The following is a 26,082-nucleotide window of genomic DNA, read 5'->3' as shown; positions in this document are numbered from 1 at the left end:
TTTATCCATGCTACAAAGCATAGATAACAAACTCTGCATTAGAAGTGACACAAAAAACTAAAACATATTATGATACATGTGTATTACCTGGTTTAAGAATTTTTTTTTAGCTATGTTTAATGAGATTAAAATATACTATGCTGTTAACATCTAACTGTAGAATCAATAAACCATATGATAAGATAAGATAAGATGAACTTTATTGATCCCACGTTGGGGCAATTAAACTTCTAACAGCAGCAAAAAAGTTCAACAGAGGGAGACAAAAGTATTTTTAAAGTTGTGTCATGTAGTGGGTTACAGGTGTTGTCCATGCTGGATTTCAGCTTCGATGACTTCCTCCTCTCACCCAACATCCTCTTTAAAGTCCAAAGGGCAGTCCAGGTGGCCCTCTTAACTTTTATTCATTTTAAAATGTATTCAGTCTTCTCCTGTCCATCTCATTCCCGCTTCCAAACAATGGCCTGACATGCAGGACCTTTGATTCTTCATGTACTGGCAGGTGTTGACCAGTAGGGCGGGTGTGTGTGCCAGCGTTGCAGACTGCTCCTCAAACTGGCTGACTCAGCAGAGATCAGTGGGGACAGACTGGGAGTGATTTTTGTTCGCAGTTATTTTTCTTTATCAAGCATCAATGTGTTGTATCTATCATGTGCTTTAGAGCTCTATACGCATGAAGAGCGATTACAGTTTTTCTACCATTTCTGGTTTGCGGGGGTTTGTAGCATCTGACCTTTTGTTCTGTCCTTTTACATCAGCTCTCCTTGGCAGAGCAGCCCGGGGCATGACCACATGATCATCTCCATTATGTCCTATTTCGGTTTTCTTACTTACAGTATTTGGTTTGAAAATTAGTAACCATTTTATGTATGTTCTTGGGGGATAATTGGATCGCTGCAGTTGCTGAGAATATAACGTGGTTATTAAACGAATGCAACACCATGCCAATGTAGTTGGCCATCGGCTAGAAATAATCATCAATGAATGGACAGGAGCGACCGATTGGCATCACACAATCCGCAAGTCTCTTCGTTGTGCCAGGACGTCCTGACTGTACTTCAGCATGACGTTCAGGATATATACATATACTGTATGTTCAATTGAAAGTACACCGGTGCTTTTTTACAACACTTTATAGGGGAAAATGATAAACCATTGCTTTTAGAGGAAGTTATGTACTATATAGATATGGTCTCTAACCTTTAGTTTTTACTGAGTTTTGACAGAAAAATCCTTTAAATAAAAACTGCTTTTCAAAAACAGTGTCACATTGTTAGTATCAAGGTTATTATTAAGCCATCTAAGTATCTAATAAACCTGTGCTCTCGTTTTGCGCATGCGCAGTCGAAGGACACGGCGAGAACTGAGTCGGGACTTAACACGAAATCTCAGGTTTGACTCTGTGCCTTCATCCGTGCTTCACTTCTGAGGACGTGAGGTCACATCTCGCGGACAAGGAGTTCTCTACGCCATGGATTTGTAAACGGCAGGTGAGATTCCTGAGTGTAATCCAGGAGGTTGCGACTCTGCACAGCCGCACAGCTGGCACGGTAACTTGGGGCTCGCTCGTTCGCTCGCTCGCTCTCTCTCTCTCTCTCTCTCTCGCTCTCTCTCGCTAGCTGCCCCACGCTAGCTGCCCCACCAGCTAACTCCAGGTAGCGTGCTAGCTGTTTACTCATCTTTGATCAGTCTGTAATTCAAAACTACACTTCCACCGCTCACCAACCAGTGTCTTTCACTGCTGCAATACAGTTTTCGCCGCTCGCTATCAAGGGAAAGTGTTGAACACCACCTCGTGCTGCGGAACTGACCATAATAAACAAACAACCAGCTAACCTTACTGTAGCATGCTATGTTAGCATCGTCCGCTACCAACAGTCATCGAGTCATCGGCGCTAGCTGATGTTTTGAGTAGCAGGTAGCTAACCAATCCGGTGTCAAGTTGTTTTTTTTAAAATAACAACGGGTGTTTCCGCTTTGGCTCTTCAAAGTAAAATCGAACACGGGCGTTTTGCAGCTCACAACAACCGATAGAGCAGTAAAATGAAATCGGCTTCAAAAATACATTGAGAGTAATAGCCTCCCTTAAACTTTACATAGTTTGTGTTAAATATCATTTTGTCCTCAGAAGATGTTCAAATTAGTGACGCGTGTTGGTCCTTATTCGTTTAAGACGCTTCCCTTTTTATTTGCAAGGCAATAAGTGGTCACTTCCGGCTAGTTTCATTCGTTCGCGGTCACTTCACACACTTTATTTAACTAACTGCAGCCAGAGTGGCGCCGCTAGCTTTGCGAGGGAGACGTGACAACTTCAACTATATTCTATATTCATTTTGACTCTACTTTAACAGTGCTGCGTTTTTTATGAACTCATCCACACGTGTGGAAAATACCGACTCGTCACGTCAGCAAGTCGTTGGTGAGCTGCCGTCATCATTGTACAGCTGATGACTTCGTTAACACGTTGTAAGTTCCTCTGTTTCTGCCAGTCACACTCAAAACTGTGGTGGGAGACGTGGTCACATCCCACACTGTTAATACACTGGATACAGAGGAATATACTCCAGCACAAGTGAAACTCCTGCATCCATATGCATGTAGGTTAAAGCAGGGACTATTTACTTTTTAAGTAAAAAAAAACGTTTGTTTAACATTGTTTTTAAATATTATCAGTTTTATTGTATTTACTGTAACAGTTGTGTTTGACTGATGTGCAGGTCCTTTGCAAGTATTTGGTTTAGAGCAACAATTAAGTGTCACTTGGATTAACTCCTGTTCATTTATAGATTGATTGTTGCCTCGGCCCCTGATGTTAAATGTTTTCCCCCATGGCTGTTTGTTTATTTACCTGTTCAGAAACAATGTATGAATTTTGATGTAAACAATAAACATGCACATTTATCCTGGGTGTTGAGATACATAGGTTTGTACAATTCGCCGCAATCTGGATCTAGTGGAAGAAAACATTGGTCCTAGGCAAACGTGTCCTTTCTACTGAGTGCAATTCTGGTTTGGTTTTTGAAAACAAAAACCATGAAATGCGGTTTGAATATAATTTGATTTATAACAAAAGTATCATATTGTATCAGCGTCAAAAATCTTAGTTTGTAAATTGACTGAGCAAAATAAACCAAATAACTATGATGTGGTAGCTCCCTCTAAAAATATCTCGGAGTAGAAAGTGGCATAAAATGGAAGTACTCAAGTAAAAGTACAAGCATCCCAAATTTGTTCTTATTACAAATTTTACTTGAGTAATTAAAGATGGTTTACAGCCGGTTTTTGAATCTACTTCCTTTTTTGACCCTTGACCCACATGTTATTCTACACAGAAGCCCTGCAGTAAACGCCTAGATGCTATTGGTGTTAACATTCTGTTAATAAATGTTTTTGAGTGATGTTGATTCGACTTTGTGCTGGTGAAAAGAATATTGGAACGACCTCAAGTCTCATTAAAACTTGCATGTTGTCCTCTCCTTTCAGATTTTGCCACCTTTCCCCCTGGGAGGTTTGTGATCTGCCTGAGGTGCAGCTGTAACTGCTTTTTACCGACTTCACCTGTTCTCCAGCTTCCCAATGATGTGAAACTGTGTGAACAACACACATTCTCTCAAAGTGCAGTCAACAGACACAAACCAAGATGTCCATCACCAACACGCCAACGAGCAACGATGCCTGCCTGAGCATTGTGCACAGCCTGATGTGTCACCGACAGGGTGGTGAGAGCGAGACATTTGCCAAGCGGGCCATCGAGAGCCTGGTGAAAAAGCTAAAGGAGAAAAAGGATGAGCTGGACTCGCTCATCACAGCCATCACCACCAACGGGGCCCATCCCAGCAAGTGTGTGACCATTCAGAGGACACTTGATGGACGGCTGCAGGTAGGACAGTGCAACTGTATAGAGCATTCCTTTAACACACACATTTTCAGAACATCCAACATCTGCAATGAGAAACCGGGCAAATAACAACCCTTGAGATTTGATTCTAAAACAGAAATGGTTCTTAAATTTGCAACAAAAATGTTCTTGCGCTGGAGCCATTCTGACCTATTTGAATTCGTCTTGACGGAGGAATCCTGTCAACAGTGGAAAAAAGCTGTATCCTCTTTTCCAGTAATCCACTTAACCTGATGTTTGACCTCAGCTGTGAGGTGAATTAATCGTGTTTCCCCTTATCCGTCTCTCTGTGTCATTTTCCCCAGGTGGCAGGACGTAAAGGTTTCCCTCATGTGATCTACGCGCGTCTGTGGCGGTGGCCTGACCTGCACAAGAACGAACTGAAGCACGTCAAATACTGCCAGTTTGCCTTTGACCTCAAGTGTGACAGTGTGTGTGTCAACCCCTATCACTATGAGAGAGTGGTGTCTCCTAGCATAGGTGAGTATTTTTAAAATCTGTCAAAATGTAGGGGTCGCTAGAACCCACTGAAGCTAAACACAACAATGAGAAATTTCAACGTGAGAGTTTCAGTTCTGTTTGTCGTGGTGTTCTGAAGTGATCTGAGACCAGAAGCTGCTTTGAAAGGAGGAAACTGATGGAAGTATATAGTTCGTCTTTCACATATGAAGAACACAGCAGGACACTGTCCGAGTCAGACGTCTTCACACCAACTGGACATTTTCCCGAACATTCCGTGGCGCCTGTGAAGAGCGGGCAGGAGGCCGAACATGACGATGATTTTGCTGCGGAAAAGCAGTGTTTTTGTTTACAGTCATCGACGTGCCCACCTGCTCGCTATGAATTTTGGGAACGTTTTTTCCTGCTGAATTCTCCCATTGGCTCAACTTGGACATTTTCCGGAAATGTCACCTGGGGGCTGGCAGGAAAAGTTCCTCCAGAGAAAATTTCCGACTTTAGTGCATGTCTGAAAGAGTCAACACAGTTTGTATTTTAAGGGCTTAAACAGGAAGAGTTACTGGAAAGTTATTCAGCTAAAGTGACTAGCTTTCCTTGAAATCAAAGTGACGTTCGTCACGAATGTGTGTGCCTGCTTAATAGTTCTTTTTGTTAGCTTTGTCCGACCCACCTGCTGATGAGAAAGTTTGGAGTTTGTCAGTAACTTGTTCCACACCTTGGCCACAGACTTGTCGGGACTGACCCTGACCGGTTCTGGATCCAGCTCTGGGCTGATGGTTAAGGATGAGTACGATTTTGATGGACAGCCGAGTCTGCCCTCCATCGAGGGGGGGCACTCCCTCCAGACCATCCAGCATCCCCCATCCGGCAGCCGCCCGGCCCCCTCTGAAGCATTTGCGACCCCAAACCTGCTCCCACCTTCTGAGGCCTCCACCTCTGCATCGACGTCATCCTTCCCTGCCATCGCTGCTGGATCAGGCAGTAAGACACAGTTGTAAAATACTCTAGTGACTGACTAGTTTTCAAATTGTTTATGTTCACATGGAATCATTCATATTGAAAGAATTATCTGCTGCTGTTGCTGTGAGTGATTGTGAAGGCGACAGCAGCATGTGTGTGTGTGTGTTTAACACTTTAATCATCCATCTGTCGTCCTCTAACGTCTGTTCTCTTTTTCTCCTCAGGTGCCAGCGCCACCTGGTCCAGGAACAGCAGTTTCACCCCCAACATACCTCACCACACCAACGGTCACTTACAGCACCACCCTCCTATGCCACATCCGACACACTACTGTAAGTACACACTGTTACCACAGCTGTAAGTTAACACACGTTACAAAAAAAACCAACCCATTTATTTCTTTGCTGCTGATCACTGCCATTACATGTGTTTCTCTCAGGGCCGGTCCACAATGAGCTCGCCTTTCAGCCTCCTATATCCAATCATCCAGGTGAGAGTCTTTACTGAATGTAACTTGAAAACAAAAGTCCCAAAGGTTTAATGATATGTTGTTGACGCAGATCGAAGGGGTAACACTATTGTTCATTTCAAATGATGACTTCTGACACCAGGCTCTTCCCTCTGTGTCAGCTCCTGACTACTGGTGTTCAATTGCCTATTTTGAGATGGACGTTCAAGTCGGGGAGACGTTTAAAGTGCCCTCCACTTGCCCCATCGTGACGGTGGATGGCTACGTCGACCCCTCAGGAGGAGACCGGTTTTGTCTGGGCCAGCTCAGTAACGTGCATCGCACTGAGGCCATCGAGAGAGCTAGGTAGGTGATGCGAGGACCCGAGTGAGTCAACTGAACTTTGATGGTGATGATTATAGTCAAATCCAAGTGGTTTCAGTGCATCTTTAACAAGTGAGACTTGACAGCTGAAGCGCAAATCGATTCCATATATAACTAATATAACCATATATGAATTATCCGTAGAAAGCGCAGAAGAATCACACAATCACTCCTTCTTTACACTCAATTCCTTTTATTCCTTCATGGTCATTTAAAGAGGCTCTTTTGGCGTTTCTTTTAGTTGCACTTGTGGTTTTGTAGAGCAATGTTTCATGAGGACGACCCCCTCCCATATTGTTTTCATCATCTTATTCTCTCAGCATAAAGTGCAACTGTCATCACTTGTCTCTTCCCTCTGACCTTTATCCCTTACTTTTATCTTATCCCTCTCTCAGGCTTCATATTGGTAAAGGAGTCCAGCTGGAGTGCAAAGGCGAGGGAGACGTTTGGGTGAGATGCCTCAGTGACCACGCTGTGTTTGTCCAAAGTTACTACCTGGACAGAGAAGCGGGCCGAGCCCCCGGAGACGCAGTACACAAAATCTACCCCAGTGCTTACATCAAGGTAGGGACGTGGGTTTCACTCCACATGTAACATCCACTGAACTGTAAAAAGAGGACATCTCTTAAGGTTGACATTTCATAAAATGTTTATGTGTCTCTTGGGAAGCCACGGAGTGCAAGCTGCCGACATGCCTTTTCCGCTCCATCTCTTCAGGCATTCTGCCCCTTCTTGATATCATACTCTAACTGTTGTTGTGTTTCACACAAAAACTGTCTCTCCATCCTGCAAGCGATTACTGTCTTTTCTAATCACCTCTCTCATCAGACTTAATCACATGTCTACATCCATACACAGCCTGATTCATTGCCTCTGGTGGTATTTACATTTCCTGTGTGCAGGGGGGATAATCACTGCTCAATGTACAGTTTTTACTGTACATTGAGCAGTAAAAACTGCTCAATGTCTCTCGTCTCCCGCTCAATGTCTCTCGTCTCCCGCCAGGTGTTTGACCTTCGGCAGTGCCACAGACAGATGCAGCAGCAGGCAGCCACAGCTCAAGCAGCGGCGGCAGCTCAAGCAGCAGCTGTAGCTGGAAATATACCTGGACCTGGCTCAGTAGGAGGAATCGCTCCAGCTATCAGTAAGATACAATGACTACAAATACAAACGCACAAATTCACACATAGACACAGTGGGAGGTAGAGGCAGTTTGACAGAGGGTCCAGCTGTCGGTAAGGCGTCTGTACATTTTACCACCAATGAGCAGTGAGTGCGTTATGAGACTCGCTCAGACGGTGTTTGACCTGATTTGCATTAATATACGAATTCAAACCGATATGATCAGGTAAAACAAATTTGATATTGCAGCAGATTAATAAGATATCTTGTTTATTATTGGATATTTTTTGGTCTTTTTCAAATTGAAGGAAATATTGAAAAATACCTATAGCATGGTTTGAGATATTAAGATTTTGTCTCGACCAACAGTCCACAATAACCAATTCGTTTTCAGTTTGCTCTCGTATAAGTTTAATTGTGATTGTGACTCCCTCTCCTCACATCCACTCAGGTCTGTCGGCAGCAGCGGGTATAGGGGTAGACGACCTGCGGAGGCTGTGCATCCTGAGGATGAGTTTTGTCAAGGGCTGGGGGCCCGACTACCCCCGCCAGAGCATCAAAGAGACGCCGTGCTGGATCGAGATCCACCTGCACAGAGCGCTGCAGCTACTGGACGAGGTTCTGCACACTATGCCTATAGCCGACCCACAGCCCCTGGACTGAGATTTTTACCACTGCAGCGTCACACACTGCAGAATACAGTGGCAGAGGATCGTCTTCCTCTGTGAGCTGTTTTTGGTGGAGACGCTCAAACAGTCCCACATTCTTCCAGGTGCGTTTGAGGCACCTTTGTGCACTGTGGCCACTATTTTTTTGCTTTTTAAGCACAGAGTAATACTAAATCCAGTTAACACCAAAGCCATGTATAAAAGATATGTTAATCTATATTTTTGATGGATGGCTTTGGGTCATGATGACTGTAGCAGCAAACTGTAGGACTGGCATCAAATGTCACAACTATAAAGCACCACAACAGGCACATGGAAGACCTGCAGAGCCCATGAAACTGGAATGTTAAATCGACTACTCTGTGTCCCAGGAGTCAACGACCACCAGCTACTGACGGGCATTAGATTCACCAAACAACACAGGAGCAATTTGAGCGCTGTGCAGCCGTACTCGGAGGTTCTCATATCTAACTGTGTGGGTGCTGCTCCTTCTCTGCTGTTAAACCCGGGAAGACGAGCGAGTTCATTCGACAGTCAAGGCTGAGCAGTAAAGCAGAAGCACGCCGAACTGCAAGGATCACTGCTCGACATCACGCCGATCGCTGTCCGTCGGCCACTGGGACAGCGCTGGGGACCACCCGGTCGGATCAGCTCATACCAGACATTCATCACCAAACATTACAGAGACTTCAAACATTACCACGCCTACAGCCAACGCCCCGTCTCTGAAGTGAAACATGTCAAGTCTAGGGACCTTTCTAGGTCAGGTATTGTCTCTATTAGACAAGATGTGGATCAAACTGTGTTGAGAATGACTTCTACACATCACACATTTTTGGGGTATTTAAACAATGTATCTTGAGAGGAAAAAAGAGTGATGACAAGATGGCCCTTTTTATGCAATCATTCATCATTGGTCTGATTCCACCATCTGATGACCGTTTTTTAGAACACCCTCTTTTATGCTGCCACAAAGGCTAAACCTCATTCGCTCTCTGTGAATCCCTTCTTGCCTTTTCTCCGTTCCTCGCTGAGAGCAGAAAAGAACAAGGGCTGCAACAATACTGGTTCAATAAAGTTGAAGTAAGAAAGCAAGGAAGAGGCAGATCAGTTGATCTGATATGAAATCTGAGATTTAATCGTAGCACAAGGGACAGTGTTAAAGTGTGACAGAAGACAGTGTGAAAAAAACCATACTTAAAGTCCAGTCAGGTCAGCTGCTGAACTTAACCTCATTATGTTAATAAATAGGTTTCTTTGATTGAATTTTATTGATTGATTGATGATTCATTAATAGTTTAGATTTTATGGACTTATCTCCAGACACACCTGACAGTCTCTACACACTAGGACTGAAATAGCTACCGACTTGCAGCCCACTCATACGACTTGATCAAGGTCTCCTGTGACAGTTACTGTGATCGACGGCGATGGGCGGATTTACGACGGTTTCCCAGCAATATTGATATATTTTATTGGTTTTATTTTTGTTACTTCTATGAATTGCATTATAATTTTTTAGCACTTTAGTCCCCCCTTGATTTTAATGAAATAACCTGTATTTTGAGGTGTTGTCCTGCGATATGAATAGCAAGGGAGTGAATAGGTTGGTGTATTTTTACGTAGCATTGTGCGCGGAGGTAACATTGTGATGCATTTGTTTTGGAAATCTGTAACACTAAGACACCTTTTTTTTTGGACCTTTTCAATCTCTAGACATTCACTCACGTCTATCGGGGTTCTGAGTTGTCTTCTTCTTTGCGGTTTGCAGTTTCTTCATTTTAATCCATGTAAATACCTTTTTTTTGAAATGCATGTCAATGTTTGCATGAACTTTTAATAGCAAATAGACCATTTTATCCCTACTTTCTGTTTGAAACAGGGTGCTTCACTTTGCCTGCATTTCACGAGGAGGCTGCACTGTGAGGCGGGGAGTAGAGCAGAGCCCAGCTCCTGTTGTCCACCGGTGTGTTGCTGCTGCTCTCTGAGTTCATCATGAAACGTACAGGAGGGGATTCACATAGTCAATTTAATTATATAAACTCAACATTTTAGCAGCCGAACTCCTAAAAAATTGTCTCCCAAGATCTAATTTTGTTTAAATGCAGCAACTCCGTCAGCAAAATGAGTAAAAGCATTTTTTCTCTCTTGCCGGTGCAACGGGTCAAGAGAAATCTGATTTCAGCTCTTCCAGTGCTCGCCTCCTCTCCGCTGGCCCGTGCTGCATGTGATACCCTCAGTTCCACCATATCGATTTAGGAATACTGATTTCATTTATTCTCCTCATGTGGAGACTCAAAAAAATCTGTTCATGCTTTTTATGTTTCACACCAAACCGCCACAGTCTTTGCTTTCTAATCATCTGGGTAACATAGCTCTATGACGAGGATTGTTTTTTCTTTTCCTATTTTTTGTGTTTCAGTTTGTGTCCATACATAGGTGTGTTTTTTTTGTTTTATACAACACTTGTTTTGGTGGGTTACAGTTTGGATCTTTTTGCCACAGGAAATTATCGGCTTTGGTTTCCAGTTGATTGAGCAAAACGAAGGCAGCTTGATTTGCCTCCTCCTCCCTGTCCCATCTTTCATTGTTCAACTATCTTTCATGTTGAACTGTTTTGTTTAAAAAACATTTGGTCCTAAATCAGGGATGAAAAGAGTCTAACCGCTGGGTTTAATTAACATAATTATGCATCTTTAATAATCGAATGGAAGGAAACTGAGATATTTTCTTATTGGTTACTGAAAGAAGTGAGGCTGAATATTCTGTCTGGAGAAATAATGTTTTATCCTTTTGAGCTTCACGTTGGACAGACGTTTTTTATATGACTTGCAGTTAATATAGGCGCCTAAAGACACAGCTCAAATGAGTTGATGTTGACTGTGACAGATTGCAGATATAAATTTGACCTGTATTTCTTATGTGAGAGTCTATAATTAAACATGGCCTGATATTCTCTAATGGTGTTGTTCATTTCTTCATCTATAAGTAACCCTTTTCTAGTCTTGTGGAAAACCCAAAGCGCTTTACAGTCACAATCTCGCGCACACACACTCATTGATGCAGTGCTTCTATACACAGCGCCTTTACGAGCACGCATCGCTTACACAACGCAGCCGTCGGGGGTAGATCTGGGTCTAGTGTCTTGGCCAGAGACACATCCGCACACGGACTGTTGGAGCTGGGGATCGAAACATCTTCCCTCTGGTTAATAATTTAGACGACCCTCTCTACCTCGTGAGCCACAGCCTCCCACAATTAGTACTTTTCTGTTTGGTTAATCCACCCTCCATCTAATTTCTGCTCCTTTTCTGCTTTGAGGTCATGCTAATTAATTATAGAAATGATTGTTTTATAGAGCTATGGAATTGATTATTAAAGTGATACAATATACCTAGATAATTGGCAGTGGTTTGACTGAAAGAAAATTTTTGTTTGATCCTATGTGGTATTTAAGTGGTTATAAAATCAACCTGGTGATTTTTTTTGCAGAAACCCAGACTCTGCTGCTGGCTCACTGGAATCATTTACTGGGAGCTGATCTCCCCGGTTGTGAGAAGTTTTAATATTCTCTCTCCCATCAATATCCTGTGTTGTTATGCGTCACTGTTATCATGTTACTGAAAAACACTCCAGCAATGATTATATTTATTTTGTTGTCTTGTTGCTAAACCTTCATCATCAGGCTAATGGTTTTTTCTTGTGGTATGAAAAATGACAACAAAAAATATGGGCCCATTCTGCAATGGTGGCAGTCACAACAGAATATGGAATATGAAGTCAATAGAACACAATGAATCACAGCAGTCAGAGGTGGCTTTAAATGAAACTGTCTTTAATAAGTAACTTTAATATCAGAAAAATAAAACTCTTAAATTCTCTTTACAGCAAATATATATCAGTGCTTTGGCCGCAATAACTTAAAAGGCCGTTATAAAATATAGTCTGCTTTTAAACTCCTGACTCAATTTGAAGAATTTATATGCCATAAGACTCCCCCCACATATACAAAACAAAAGTGTAGTAAAATTAGCAAATACTTTGAACTGTTGGTACAGCTTAACATTATGTATTTCTATATAGATAAACTACATTTTACAGTATACCGTTCATCATTCGATGGTGTACAGACATGACAGTCAGCCTGAGTCCTTGGCCTTTTTACAGTTGCAGTGTGACGTTTTACATTGGCGGTACATTATGAAGACATGCTTGTGATGCACATTCCATTTTCCACTAGGTTAAACTGCGGCTATCAACACTTATCATCAATACTGTGAACTAATAACTAGACTACAAGCAGATAGCATTAACACTCTCCTGCAACACTTGAGTTTCCAACTCATTTGATCACTCAGAGAAAAGTAAAAAAAGAAAGAAAATAATAAAAAATCTTATTGTAAACATTTGAATATAGATATATTTATGTATATATATATGAAATGTAACAAAATAAAATAAGTTCTGTATACTAATCAGTCATTAACAGTAATATTATATAATACATACACTAAAATGTCAATAAAATCGTGTCAAACTGTGGGCCGACAGAATATTGCATTCCCTCAGAGAGAGCAAAGAAAGAGGGACCCTTCTGAGAGACGTCCAAAAAAAAAACAGGACGGATAGAAGACCAGAGGGAGCAGGAGCAGGTGGGGGTTTTGCACGGTGTGGGACAATATCCCCAAGAGGCCTCAATCATAGATGTGAGAGAAGATATTTATGAAACAGCTAAGCATTTAAATGACCAAATACCGTTTACAGCTGGAATGCTAGAGGAGGACTGCAGTCCGAAGTCCACGCGGAAAAGCAAAAATATTGATCTTATGTAGTGTCAGCAGAGTCCAAGATTAAACCATTCCAGCCGCTTCGCCTTTTGAAATGTCCATCAACTCAATTCAACAAAAAAAATCTAGAGAAACACTGGTGTTTAAAGCTAAAGTTTGAGATGATTTCCACCAAATAGTACCTTTTCTTCACACGTTTAATGGGAGAAGAACAACAAGTCAATAGTGTAATAAGGTGTGGGGGAAGGCTGTGCTTCCTTGGGCCCAAGACAACAGCAAAGGAGCTGATGAAACATGGAGCATAGTGTGTACCATTGAAACATTTCAACACTGCGTCAAAGCGGGTGATGATGGGTGAGCCCCGATTAAAATGTCATAGAAAAAACATAAGGGACTTGTCTGTCTAAAAGTTGAAGTCCAAGATTGTTTGAGCTCTGAAAAACAAAATCCGAGGAGTTTTAATGCATCTACTGCTTCCTCCCATTGTTAGGATACTGAGACGGTTTTTGCATAGGCCTGGCAGATGAAAACATAACAAAATAAAAAACGGAGTAGAGTGATAAGGGTCTACCATCTCAATGTTGCATCCCATGTGGAATTATTTTTGCTGACTACTACCAACAAAGACACAAAATGGCCAACGGCCACCGGATGGAGCAATCCGAATGAGAGAACATTCAGGTGAAAGAGAAGGATACCATTGAGATGGCTTCACGTCAGCAGCCTGTCTGTGCAGTACGGGGCCTTGTTACAGATGACATCTGTCTTCAGAGCAGAGTTTCGGAGAATATCATCTCTCTTGGCTCCCAGGTGAGGCTCAAGTATTAACTTTCCGCATCACCTAAAGAAGTAACTGCGACATAGGGGAGGAGGAATGTCACCAAAGGTACAAGCTGTGCATATCCTTCTTTCTGTCCGATAACCAGCACACGGTTTCGCAAACCAGGATGAAATTGAGATACAAACAAAAAGGAAAAAGAAGAAAAACAATGAGAGGGAAGAAATATGAACATTGGAGTGTTTGGGTGTAAAAAAAGAAAGCAGTATATGGCCAATACTTGTGGAAGGCTCACCGAAACAGGAAGCAACAGAAAAAAAAAACCCTGTGATAATCTTTGTTCCAGGAAGATGCATTTAAGAGATTGAACTTAGACAAATACTTTAAGACTTCAGTCTATCCGCTTGTGTTCTTTCAAGCCAAGATCGGAATCGGATTTGGAGATAGCGTCTTTAGTTAATTACAGGCTTTCAAAAAAAAGGCCACAAGTTTGTTTTACGACAGAGTGACACTGTGTGTTCACCAGACCAGTCGTTTCTTTTTGTTTACTTAGAACAGAATTAGGCACAAGTTTACCATAAACAGTAAATAGTAGAAATGGAAAGCAACGTGGCGATACTGAAGTGGTGCAACATCCTCGTACTTTACAAAAAAGGAGTTACCCACTTGTTGGTTCCAATCTGGGAAATAAAGAATCCAGTGGCAACGAGAGGTTGCAACTGGGGCAGGACAACTTTGAACCCACCTGGTTTAAAAACCCTGTGTGGGTGCGTTCGCATGCGTATCAATATGCTGCGATTATCTGGGATGATCAAATGTTCTGATTTAGGATCTTGGGCATGTAAACAAGATGTCCTATTTAAAGTAGAACAAATACACTGGACCAGCCTGATAATAATCATGCAAATGATCTGGGACAGAGGCATTTGCCGGAATAATGTGGCATATGTACATATCCAGTTTACTGTTGTAGGCATTCAAATGCTGCGGTAACAAGGAGAATACTATTAAATTGTGAATATTCATATGTGGGACTCACTTTATGTAAACATGCTCACCTCTTTTATTTCCCTCCGTTTCTTGCCATGAGCAAAATTGATTAAGAGGAACAGGGGCTGGGCCATATTTCAGCACATTAAAACAACAGTAGCAGCAAAAGTTAAAAACAAAAAAGAAAAACTTTTGAGATGTAGACCCCAAAAAAATACTTTGACCCAAAACGTCAACATTATGGAGTTCAATATAGAGATCTAAAAGGGTTTTTAAAAAATATTAACATTTTTAAAAATATATATAAAATATAGTTAGGCAAAAACGGATGAATAGATTTTTCAGGGGAAGATAATGTAAATCAAAAATGAGAATGGGAAAAAAAATTATATATCTATGTATATCTCACCCCACCCGTTGCTACATAGAGGGCTTCTGACCCACGCATTGATTTATCAATCAAGGAAGAAGACTTCACAATAGCAGGCACATGAACGGGCTCAAAAGCCTAACCCATGCCCTGAATACGCATCATTCCTTATTCATCTATTCTTCCTCACCTTTGTCAACACCAGCTTTGACAATATTGGGGGTGAGGACACACCTAGAAACTGATTCGGGGTCAGTTTTGTAATTTCCCCACACAAGTGAGTTGGTAGTGTTGGGGAGGCTGATCCCTCGTCAGCCATACAGGTGAATTGGATTATGAATCACATGTTGCGGAGCTGAATGGCCTGTGTGACTGGAGACAGGCACACGGGGCACACGGCTTCTGGACCCTGGCATATCTGGGTGGCACAATCGAGACAGAACAGGTTATGGCCACAGGGAACCAAGGCAGCGATCACCTGGTTGTCCATACAGTGAATACATATCTCCTGTCCTCGCCCCGCTGCTGATCCGAGCCCTGGTCGATAAAAGAGGGACGAGTCAGGAGGGGAGGAAGAGGAGGCGGTGCTCTCACTGGAGGAGGAGAAGGCCGAGCTGTAAGAGGGGAACCTGTGGGCATCAAGGGTCCCGGCCGAACCAAAAGACCCCCGGTGAACACGCTGGGCCTGAGGGTGTTCCAAGGCTTCTGTCCCAGAGAAGGTTGGAGAGAGCCGGGGTGTCCCAGGCTGACTGGTCTGGAGAAATTGATGACAACAGTCATTAGATGCCTACGACCATAACTTCCTGTTAAAGACTCATCAGTATCAGTAATAATTGTGACAAAGAAAAACATGTCAGTCGTGTAAATTTGTTAATTCTCAAATTACATAATACTAAAGTAAAGAACAGTTTGCTTGTGTGTGATACTTATCGTCTATAATAAAGGATGAAGGGCAAAGGCTCAAACCTAAATTGCTTTGAACTGTGAGATGGTTCTTTAATGTGTGAGTAGGAGGCCATGAGCTGTTTGCTCCTACCTGAGACTGAAGAACGTCGAATGCCTGGAGGGGTTGGTGGTCCACGAAGGAACTCCAGAACTTGGGCTGTGCAGCAGGGTGAGAGGCTTGGGCAGTGGAGATGGTTAACGGGTCAAATCCTGACGAGGAGCCTCCACCTCCCAGGCTGACCAGCTCCTCGGACCCCACAGGAAGAAGGCTATCACCAAACCACGGAGCTGTACTGCCAGCACTGCTGCTGCTGCTGCTGTTGTTGTTGTTGTTGTTAGCATTGGCATTGGCATTAAACGCACAGGTGGGGCTCAAATCTGCATTTCGGTTACCATTCCCACTGCCGTAGAAAGAATCGGCTGAGCTGGAGCCGCTGCCAAGTGAACTGGAGCTGTCATTGCGGTAGTTGGAAGACATCCTGACACCACTGTTAATATTGCTATTGATTTGCTGAGTACCATTGATGCTCATTGGCAACAAGCCACCACCACCACCACCACCACCACTCGATGGCGATGCACCTGCATGAAGCCACCCGGCCTTTCCCAACCCGGCTGATGCTGCAGAATTCTCAAAGCTGACGTCTGTCCCGTTGAATTGAAAGTCGTTGTTGTCTACACCCGGGACCTCAATTCCCCCACCGGTCCCAGTGCGGAGGGCAATGTGCGCCTCGATCTCCTCCCTCGCCCGGTCAACGTTCTCCGGCATCCCTGTGACCTCGAATACAGGCTCTTTGTCCCGACTGGGCGTCACAATGTAGGTGTGTGTCTGCTGCTGAATGCGCTTGATGGTTGCCCCTGAAAGATATGACCAGACCAAGATCCTTGTACTTTTAACAACAAATCAATTGAACACAGAATTCAAATAACTGCTCTGGTCACATGGCTACAGCAATGTCAAGAGTGCACCACGAAAAATAGTTTGACACATGATATGCGTGACCATTACTGAAAAATCTGCATAAACAAATGGCAAATGGAAGAAGAGAAGAAAAAGCCATGCGTCAGATTGATGATGCTGAATATATTAGCGAGAGAAAAACTACAGTTTGGGCTATTTTGTCAACTACATCTTTACAAACTTGTAGTTGTCAAACTACAAGTGGACAAAAACAGTTGTTTCTTTCCAACAATAAAATCTGACAGCCCTACAATTACAGCACTAAACTGCAGGCTGTCCTGGTGACTCATACATACCACCTAACCTCATCATGTACAGTTTCAGTCTACAGTTGGAATCTATTCAAAGGTCAACACAATATATTAAAGGAATGGATGAATGTTTAAATTCCAGACTGCCTATTGCTTCTGTGTGTGGCTAAGTTTTTCCTCACCATTTTTAAATGTCAACATTTTCAATTGTTACCTCACCCCCCTCCAGCCAGATGCCACATGGTTGAGAACCGCTTCAGTGCAATTTGCAAATCAACCCCAAGGCTTTCTGACACCGAGGTGGGAACGTCAACAGGGCAATGGGTTAAAGAGTCTGAGAACTAAATGTAACCTTCCCGGGGAGAGCGGAGCACTGTTCGCGTTATCCTTTGAATGCTCAGAAAGAAATGAGGAGCTCTGGTGTATGGCATATTACAGTACAACATCTAATTTATTATTCAGTAACAAAGTAGAGAAATACTTTCAGAATATAAATTACTCCTGGGGGGACAATTTTTAATCTGCATATTGATCCAGCACTGTAATGAGTCTGATGAAAAAGTTAGACCGGTTCTGCTTTTATGAAACACATAGTGTCTTAAATTACAATTTGGCTCTGTCGGTGCACACTTGTCTGCACTTGTGTTCGCCAGCATTGCACAAGCTTGTCGTTCTTTCCTTGCACGCAAACAAAAATCACTATTAAAACAAACTGTAAAAGGAGAAATCTTACGACGCCGCTCTACAAAAAGAAGAAGTCCAGTGACTGGAGCGAACAACATTGATCTGAACACAGGACGGAGTAAAAGACCCACCTTTGGGACCCACAACCAGCCCAACAACACGATAGGGTACCCGCACCTGTGGGGTGGAAATAACAAGAGGGTTTATGTACACTTTGAAGGATGGAGCACAAGAACGACAAAAAGATCCCTTGACAAAACAGATGTGCTTAGGGTGTTTAACCGAAAACCTCCAATGTGATTCACTTCATAAACATGCGTGGGGAGCCTGTGACTCGCGGTCACGTGCCGGCGGACCTGAATGCTCGTCTGTCCGGGGAGCGCGGGCGCGCCCGAGCCCGTCGCGGCGGAGAGGGGGCCCGTCTTGTTGCGGGACGCTCGGATGAGGGAGAAGTGCTCGGCCGCAGACAGGATCTCCCTCTTCGCCATGGCCACGTCTTCCTTGCGGCCCGTCACGACGAAGACCGGCTGCTCGCCGCGCACCGGCGTCTTGATGTAGGTGTTGGTCTTGGCGCGGAGGGCCTTTATCTTGCAGCCTAAGAAACAGGCGGAGATACGGGCTCGTTTTCACAACGTACCACATGATGGTACACACACACAACCACACTGAAATCTGATTGTCACCACAGCCAAGTTGAGGTGATCAATAATAACGGCACGTGTAAGTGTCCACTCCCCTACCACCATTGGAAGGTTGCTTGGGCTAATACATTGAATATTCCTCTCAGCTGTGCTGGAGCGTCCATCATCATTACCCACTTCCTGTTGTTGTCAACACAGCAGCGCGTGCGCCCTGCGCCCCCCCCCCCCCCGCCCGCAGCCGCTTCGCAACGCAACACAAACGACCCCTCCCGCCCCCCAGACACCGCACTATCGGTCGGTGTAAAGTCCTCGCACACGACCAGATCGAGACGAGGGCTGTCTGGGGGACACGTCCCCGGGGCCTGTCGACTATGACCCACAGCCGATGTGGCAGAGCAACGGTGACCACCGCACCGCACCGCACCGCTCCTCCGCGTCCTCGCCCCCGAGACAAGAAAAAAACAAAAGCCCAGCCCGCTGTAGCGCGACACGGTTCGGCCGAGGACGAGCTCGCGTGTCGGGGGATGCGCGGACACAAACAGCCGCGACGCGCGGCTCTGCGGGATGATATGAACCGTGTGATGTAAACTTCTCGGGCGAGTTGGGTGCTGGTTGACCCAGATAGCAGGATGCTAAGCTAAGCTAGCTGGCTCCGAAGCTAGCGGCCACCGCTGTAGCGGGAGATGCTAAGTGCGGATTTGCTTCGATTGCGGATCGTTTGACGACGAGAGTCCACGCACACGCAGACACGTGCTCGATGTTTCATATCACACAATGGGTCACGCGATGATTATAAACTCGCTGCCGTGCTACACGCATGTGACAGGTTACCAGGTAGCAAGCGTTAGTTCCCTCACAACGAGCTGCACTCCAGCAACGTGTCTTTCGTAACTTTGATTTTTTTAAATTTGTCTTCAAAGTACTTCTACGTTTTACTGTCGTGTGTATCGTTTTGTTTGACTTTATTGTTGTCCGAGTTTTCTTCCCTCGAAGTTTCGTCCAAACTCCCGTTAGCAACTTGAGCTAACGAGTCCAACCAACACCACCACGACGACTCACCCTGTCTGCCCACGATCTCCGCGACGTGCTCGGAGCTCGGCACCGCCACGCACTCGGTCGTGTTGACGCTCTTTCGCCGGGCCAACAGCGACGCTTCGGTTTCGTATCCGGACTCGCCGAACACGCCCGGCGGCAGCACCGCCATGCCGCCGGGCGGGAGCAGGGCGCTGCCGCCGACGGTGGCGTCGTCCTGGTCGCCTCCGTTGTACAACAGGACCGTCTGGACGTGCTCCATCCCGGCCGGCATCGCGGAGCCGGCCGGGCCCGACGGGAGGTGGTGCTGCTGGTGGCGGTGGGCCTGCGCCAGCAGCGAGCCGCCGGTGCATCCCGAGGAGTCGACGAGCTCCGACTCTTCGTCCCCGGGCGCCGCCGTGGTCTTCACCTCATCCCCCGAGGGCGGCCGGTGCAGAGGCAGGGGCTTCAAGTCTAACACCGTACCGAGGAGGCTGAAGTGAGGAGCCGCGGGGAGCTGGTGGTGGAGGAAGGAGAGGCTTTCATCCCCTTGGTCGGCGCTCTGGCTCTGGGTACCGTGGTGCTCGTCAAGGCCCATACCGGCGAAAGCGTGTACTAGCGGCGGTGGGACCTCGGACTCTCCCTCGTCGGCCTCCAGCAAAGAAGTGCTACTGGGCATGATGCGGGATTTGTATAATATTGCCGTGGAGCAGATATTAATATGAACGTGGAGTCGAAATCGTTCTGATTGACATAAAAAGAAAAAAAAGAGCGACCAGCGCCTGTTGGTTGAAATGTGCAGCTTTTGTTTTGTCCCTCTCGCTCCCCGTGCAGCCCTCCCAGCACGGAGATCTCGCGTCTCCTGTCCACGCGAGATTTGGTTTTGGGGTCAGTCGTGTATTCACAACAGTCAGGACGACACACTCAGTGCGCATCATGCAAGGGATGGAGCATCCTAAGAATGATTCATTATGATATATTAATACATCTGAATGTGCTGTGATGCCATGGGTTACACATCTCGATGCCCTGGGGCTGTGAGTTCATTGAGGCCTCAGAATAGAGTTCTAGTGGCATTTACACTACACAGGGGGGGGAGAGATCAAGAGGGGGGGAAGAAGTGCGCTTCGATTGAGGGCATATGGGTGTATGATCAGGCCATAGTTAGTGTCCCAAGGATGCTCCCTCTGACATCTCAGGTGCAAACTTAAAGGTTAGTTGTGTGCATTTTGCTCCTGTACTCGGGGATGAGATAATTAGTGGGACGAATTACAGAAGCCCCCTGCTATCAATTTTTTTTTGTAATCTTCAATATTGACATTTTATTTCATTAGCATTATAAGTCATTATTTTGAATGTGCAATTTCATTTACGTCTCATATATGGTTTTGTCCACTAATGCATTATCGCAAAAAACAAAAAAAAGTTAAGATCAAGAAAGAAAATAACTGACTTTATTCTATGAAATAAAGCAATCCTTTCTCAGTATGTTGGTTCTCCACCCCTGAAATATCCTGAGATTTCAGATTATTCTGACTTTGACTGCTGATGCTGCATATTTACAGGTCCCTAATTCTTGTGCTATGTCACTCTGGCCATTATCCTCAGTATCCTACATAAAGATAAATAGAACATAGGACATGCATAAAGACGTGTATTTTTCTTTTTTCCCATAGCCACAAACATCTCATAGGTCTCATAATAAAAATTGGCAGCCAATGGAGCAACGCCTTTGGAGTAGATCCCTTCATACAGACGTTACAAGCAAAGTTTTAAAAAGAAAATCCCCCAAACATATTGTGGTACACTGGAGTAAATATGATGAATGATGGAGATTATGCTTCTGGACAGTCTCGACTTTGATCAATCGTTTTTGTTTATTCATATCGTTCTTAATATGTCAGCTGTATATGTAAGCGTATTGTGTCGTGTAACCTGTCGTGCAAACTATAATTTTCAGGTGTAGTGTTTCACCGAAAGTATCAGCCACGTTGGAGCGTGTGATGTGTTGGTGTAAAAAAAAAGGCACCATCCCACCCATAGGCTCCCAACTCTGCCGACATGACCCACGTGATCTCACTAGCGCCCCTCCTCGTCTGTTTTTACCAATGAGAAAGAGCACAGGGGGCGGGCCTTGACCGATGACAAGCCAATGCCTTTTGTGATTGCTTACGTAGGATTAGCTACATCCGGGTGAGCGTTTTGAGGTGAGTGGCTAATGCTGACTGAGACGAAACAATGAATTAAGTAACGTTAATATTTGAATTTACTTTCACTTGTATGACCAGGAATGAGCCCCTAATATATTAATACACCAGCTATATGAACGTGTTATAAATCAAAAGTGACTTTTTGTCTCTAGAATATAAATCGCAGCGAGCTAGCTAGCTAGTTAGCTTCAAGCTAGCAACTTGTCGTTGATGTCTATGTCCGGGGCTCACTTTGTCACCATTTGTGTCTTTAAACCGCCGTCGGTGTTGATTTCCGTTCTATGTTCGTTGACGTTTATTTCGGCAGGTCCGCCTTGGTTGATTTTACTTTGAAGCTGCTGGCTCTCAGTCTTCAGGATGTATCGATCCTTCCGGGTGCTGCTGCAGGTGCTGTGGGCCCAGCTGCTGTGGGGCTGGGTGCTGGGCTCCGAGCTCACGTTTGAGCTGCCGGACAACGCCAAGCAGTGTTTCTACGAGGACATCATCGTCGGCACCAAGTGCACGCTCGAGTTCCAGGTGCGTGGCTCTGCTTTCCAGCCTTAATGATCGTCCTCAATGTGAAGCCGGTCCTTTTTTAAAGAGTTGAATTGAGTCCAGACTGTCCACGTGAATACCCACTGTATAAGAGTCAAAGGTGACAAACGCGATTGAAATATATCTGGAAATCTTTTCAGTGTGGAACATAAGATGAATTGATCCACACATGTTGAGACTGCAGACAAATTTGGAGATTTTGTTCAAGAGATATTGGCGATGAAATTTAAACCTAATCCTTTAATTTTTATATTTCAGGATATGTCATGGGATACAGGGACATATCTACAGACTTGGATTATTCATTTTTTCATTACTTTGATGAATCAAATTGATATTCAAGCACTGGAAATCCACATATCCTTAAAGGGAAAGTAAGCGAATCTTAAGCAATACACCATTTGTAAAATAAAAAATATTTCCTCAATGTCCAAAAGTTGTTGCTTTTGTATGTGCTCTGGAAAAAATCCAGCTTTTCGGCTCAGCCTTGGCTGAGAAAAAAAAATGGCGTGGTCCGCACTACACAACACTGCGAGTACAGTTTGTAACACCTTTGACACCTTTCTCCAAAGTCGCTTACTGGCCCTTTAGATGTCATATTAACTGAACTTGGGAAAGTCAACAAAAGAACAAATGAACTCGATTTGAAATCATATGAGGAAAAGTATTGCATTGCAAAAAAATATAATTATGTTACTGAGGAAATGGTTTCATCTGTCGATATTCCTTCCCAGGTGGTGACTGGTGGTCATTATGATGTGGACTGTCGTTTGGAGGACCCAGAGGGCAATACACTGTATAAGGAGATGAAGAAGCAATACGACAGCTTTACCTTCACAGCATCCAAGAATGGCACCTACAAGTTCTGCTTCAGCAATGAGTTCTCCACCTTCACACACAAGACAGTTTATTTCGACTTCCAGGTCGGCGATGATCCTCCACTCTTCCCCAATGAGAACAGAGTCACTGCACTTACCCAGGTGAGTTACTTTATCTGTCATGTAAAAATTACATGAGCCCAAATTTGTTTTATTTTACCTTACAGATAAACTACAGGCTCATTTTTCAGACGGCATGTGGTGCAACATGAGATTATACAATTCCACAACTCTTGGTCTCTGTTGGTTTCATTGTACCTGCACCTTTTTCGTTGGTCCATGTTGTTTTGTCTCATCTGATAATTCCTAGCATAGCTCCTCCACCCAACATTAACTTAAAAGAGGTTTAACCGGTTGTAATGACTCAAACAACTGACTGGATGTTCTTGGCATTAGTTAGTAAACTTTTTAGCATGGACAGTGTCATGTCGGGTCCACATCTTTCAATATAACTATAAAAGAACACAAATACAACCAAATATATAGAGCTTGAATTATGAAAAATTAAACATGATTTTTTTAACATAAAATGTAAACATACAGTAAAAGCACATTTTTTCTGCTCTGTGTATTCTTTTAAATAGTTTGCAAACATAAATGGCGATACCAATGCGTATGTGGAAAACTCATATTATCAGCCAACCGATATATTGGTCAGGCTCCACTATTAACACAATCTATAGTGTTTTGTTATGCCCATTAGGTTTTCACCAGTTTCTTTTCAGTTGGCAATTGAAACCTTTCTCAAATATGGTTGTCATTGAACTACTTCCACCATTAAACTTAATGTTTTTGATCAATAAACTAATTCGACGTTTGATTCAATCTTAAATGTATGCCTCTTCATTGGAGGATGTTTTAACATTGGAGTTCCTTTGCTTTCCAAGTGCCCTCTAGTATATGAATCAACGTAATCCTTAAATGTGTCTTGTTGTTAGTTGGTCAGTCATTAATTTCTGGCCACATACTAAATATCTTGCATTATTCTTGGCTTCTGCTTTTTTGACCATTTCTAGATGGAATCAGCCTGTGTGTCCATCCACGAGGCCCTGAAGTCAGTCATCGACTACCAGACACATTTCCGCCTCCGGGAGGCTCAAGGACGCAGTCGGGCTGAGGACCTCAACACCCGTGTTGCATTCTGGTCCATCGGAGAAGCCATCATCCTTTTGGTGGTCAGCATCAGCCAGGTGGTCCTGCTGAGAAGCTTCTTCTCTGACAGGAAGACCACTACAACACGTGTCGGATCATAACAGTCTCTGAGCTCTCGGATTCTATAGATCTTTCTTTACCTGGGCTTGTGTGCATAAAGTTGGTTAGAATAGCAGTGCTGATCTGAAACTGGATCATATCAAACTGCCAGGTCATACAATCTGACATGTCATCCACATTCAGCACCGCTGTTCTTAGAAACTTCATGCAAATGAGTGGTGAACGAAAAGGTTGTTTGAAATGTTTTTGAGAGGCTAAAGAAGAAAGAAGAAAGGATTGATTGTGTTTCTTTCATACTTTGAATATTTGGAATGAGTTCTATATGTGTTTTTACTTTATTTGTGTCCTTTTCTTTCCGTTATCTCATAGCCGCTCCCCACGATCTGTTAGATTTTTCAGACCAAACTTTGCACTGAAATAACAAAGAGAGTGGAGGTTGTGACTAAATGTACTCCTAATGTACGGGTGATGTGGATTACTTCACTTATCTGCAAAACATTGGGTCTTTAATCCACATTAGCAAGACAAAGATCGCATTTGGTTATGGAAAAAAAAATTGTTAAATTTTGTCATTGTTATTAAACCTCACTTTATGTAGTGAGAAATCCTATACACCGTGTTTGCTTTTATCAGCTTTGGCATAAGTTATTTGAAGGAACTGGTGTACAGAGGGTAAGTCCTTCTTAAATTTAATATTAGCTCGAAGCAATTGAACAACAGTTTGGGTTGGGCTTTTGATGACGTCTCTTTAGTGACTGCAGACCCTAAACAATTTTGCACATCAAGGTTGCTTCAGTTTAACCACACTTAGGATATCATCTGAAAAAGGTATCACATCTGTGTGGGGGAAAAACCTGTATTAACATTATTGTTTGAAAAATGACACATTTTGTGTGTTGATAGGCAAAGCCAACAATTTTAAGTGCAACAACTTTGTCTTTAAATGGTTTTCCTTTCAATTGTTACATGTAGTGCTGCCCTTTCTGTTTGTGGTGCAACAATTTATTCATGTTGTGGGGCTGATACTGTCCTCTTGGTTTTATACAGCACTGTTGTAAAATTCATGTTGTTTTGCAAAATATTGCTTTAAATATAAGATAATTCTAGAAACTTTGAGTTGTAGTTGTAATTTGAAACGATACCATCTCACTGACTACTCAGTTAATTTCCAAAAGAAACCAGAAGAAAGATTTGGACAGAGTAAATGTAATGTATGTACCTTTTTTTCATCAACTGATTCAAATATCAATACTTATGAACATGCACGTTTCTTGATATTTTCATTAAACATTTTGAGCATGCAAAGAAGCACTTCATATAGTAGTTGCAAACTGGTGTTGACACTCTCACAAATCAATAATTTAACCCTTATAGACTGCTTTTAATATAGCCATTCTTAATTCACCAAAAGTATTTTCACAGTACACAACACATCGTAGAACATGAAAGAGATCTGATCACAATATTACTGCTGTAATGAGAAATATCATAATTACATTACACTAGATCCACTGAAGGATGAAAAATGAAATGCTTATTTGACTTTCTAGTTCAGAGACGTGCTTCCAGAGACTGGTAATTGAGTGAAACATCAATTATTACTATTATCATATCTGAAATCCCCCCATGGCAATGAGTCTTGTCTGTTTTGGTTTGTGCACTTTGGGTCTTTGTTTGGACACAAATTCTGAGGCTGTTCTGGGAAAGGTGTTGGGGTCGATGTTTAAAATGTCTGGGTATGCATTTATTTCACCATCTTCAATAAACAATTATTTCAGTGAGGGCTGATGGATACCTCATGCTTTTCACGCTTTTAACCTGTAGGGAGTGATATAATCAAGGCCATCATAGTCACCTTTGTCAGCCACACATTATTTCAAAATACGTACCA

The 26,082-nt window shown here is 43.5% G+C and overlaps 3 protein-coding genes across 8 annotated transcripts; 2 read left to right on the top strand and 1 right to left on the bottom strand.

The window, feature by feature from the left end:
• Positions 1–1,306: 1,306 nt before the first annotated feature.
• LOC118314169 (mothers against decapentaplegic homolog 4) lies at positions 1,307–10,897 on the top strand. 4 transcript variants are annotated; one of them, XM_035640413.2, is made up of 10 exons: positions 1,307–1,490; positions 3,484–3,880; positions 4,204–4,378; positions 5,084–5,338; positions 5,542–5,649; positions 5,757–5,807; positions 5,948–6,131; positions 6,545–6,713; positions 7,155–7,293; positions 7,723–10,897. In XM_035640413.2, the coding sequence occupies exons 2-10, from the start codon at positions 3,641–3,643 to the stop codon at positions 7,932–7,934; spliced, it is 1,533 nt and encodes a 510-aa protein (XP_035496306.1). In that variant the 5' UTR covers positions 1,307–1,490; positions 3,484–3,640; the 3' UTR covers positions 7,935–10,897. The 4 variants fall into 4 exon arrangements, with proteins under 4 accessions (XP_035496306.1, XP_035496307.1, XP_035496310.1 ...); XM_035640414.2 differs by lacking the exon at positions 1,307–1,490 and adding an exon at positions 2,253–2,466; XM_035640417.2 differs by lacking the exon at positions 1,307–1,490 and adding an exon at positions 2,255–2,419.
• An 856-nt stretch (positions 10,898–11,753) lies between these two features.
• On the bottom strand, positions 11,754–20,207 carry LOC118313346 (RNA-binding protein MEX3B-like). Its single transcript, XM_035638705.2, has 5 exons — positions 19,406–20,207; positions 18,062–18,300; positions 17,837–17,882; positions 15,901–16,667; positions 11,754–15,618 (listed from the first exon to the last, which is right to left on the bottom strand). The coding sequence occupies exons 1-5, from the start codon at positions 20,034–20,036 to the stop codon at positions 15,205–15,207; spliced, it is 2,097 nt and encodes a 698-aa protein (XP_035494598.2). The 5' UTR covers positions 20,037–20,207; the 3' UTR covers positions 11,754–15,204.
• A 1,197-nt stretch (positions 20,208–21,404) lies between these two features.
• On the top strand, positions 21,405–25,972 carry LOC118313349 (transmembrane emp24 domain-containing protein 7). 3 transcript variants are annotated; one of them, XM_035638707.2, is made up of 4 exons: positions 21,405–21,564; positions 21,875–22,083; positions 22,836–23,081; positions 23,996–25,972. In XM_035638707.2, exons 2-4 carry the CDS (start codon positions 21,925–21,927, stop codon positions 24,230–24,232), a joined length of 642 nt encoding a protein of 213 aa, XP_035494600.1. In that variant the 5' UTR covers positions 21,405–21,564; positions 21,875–21,924; the 3' UTR covers positions 24,233–25,972. The 3 variants fall into 3 exon arrangements, with proteins under 3 accessions (XP_035494600.1, XP_035494602.1, XP_035494601.1); XM_035638709.2 differs by having other exon boundaries at positions 21,429–21,564; positions 21,917–22,083; XM_035638708.2 differs by lacking the exon at positions 21,405–21,564 and adding an exon at positions 21,565–21,604.
• The last annotated feature ends 110 nt before the right edge of the window (positions 25,973–26,082 follow it).

The sequence above is a fragment of the Scophthalmus maximus genome, chromosome 19 (genome assembly GCF_022379125.1).
Source record: "Scophthalmus maximus strain ysfricsl-2021 chromosome 19, ASM2237912v1, whole genome shotgun sequence".
NCBI lineage: Eukaryota > Metazoa > Chordata > Actinopteri > Pleuronectiformes > Scophthalmidae > Scophthalmus > Scophthalmus maximus.
Note: the sequence above shows the minus strand (reverse complement) of the source record. Positions and strands in the feature narration are given on the sequence as shown.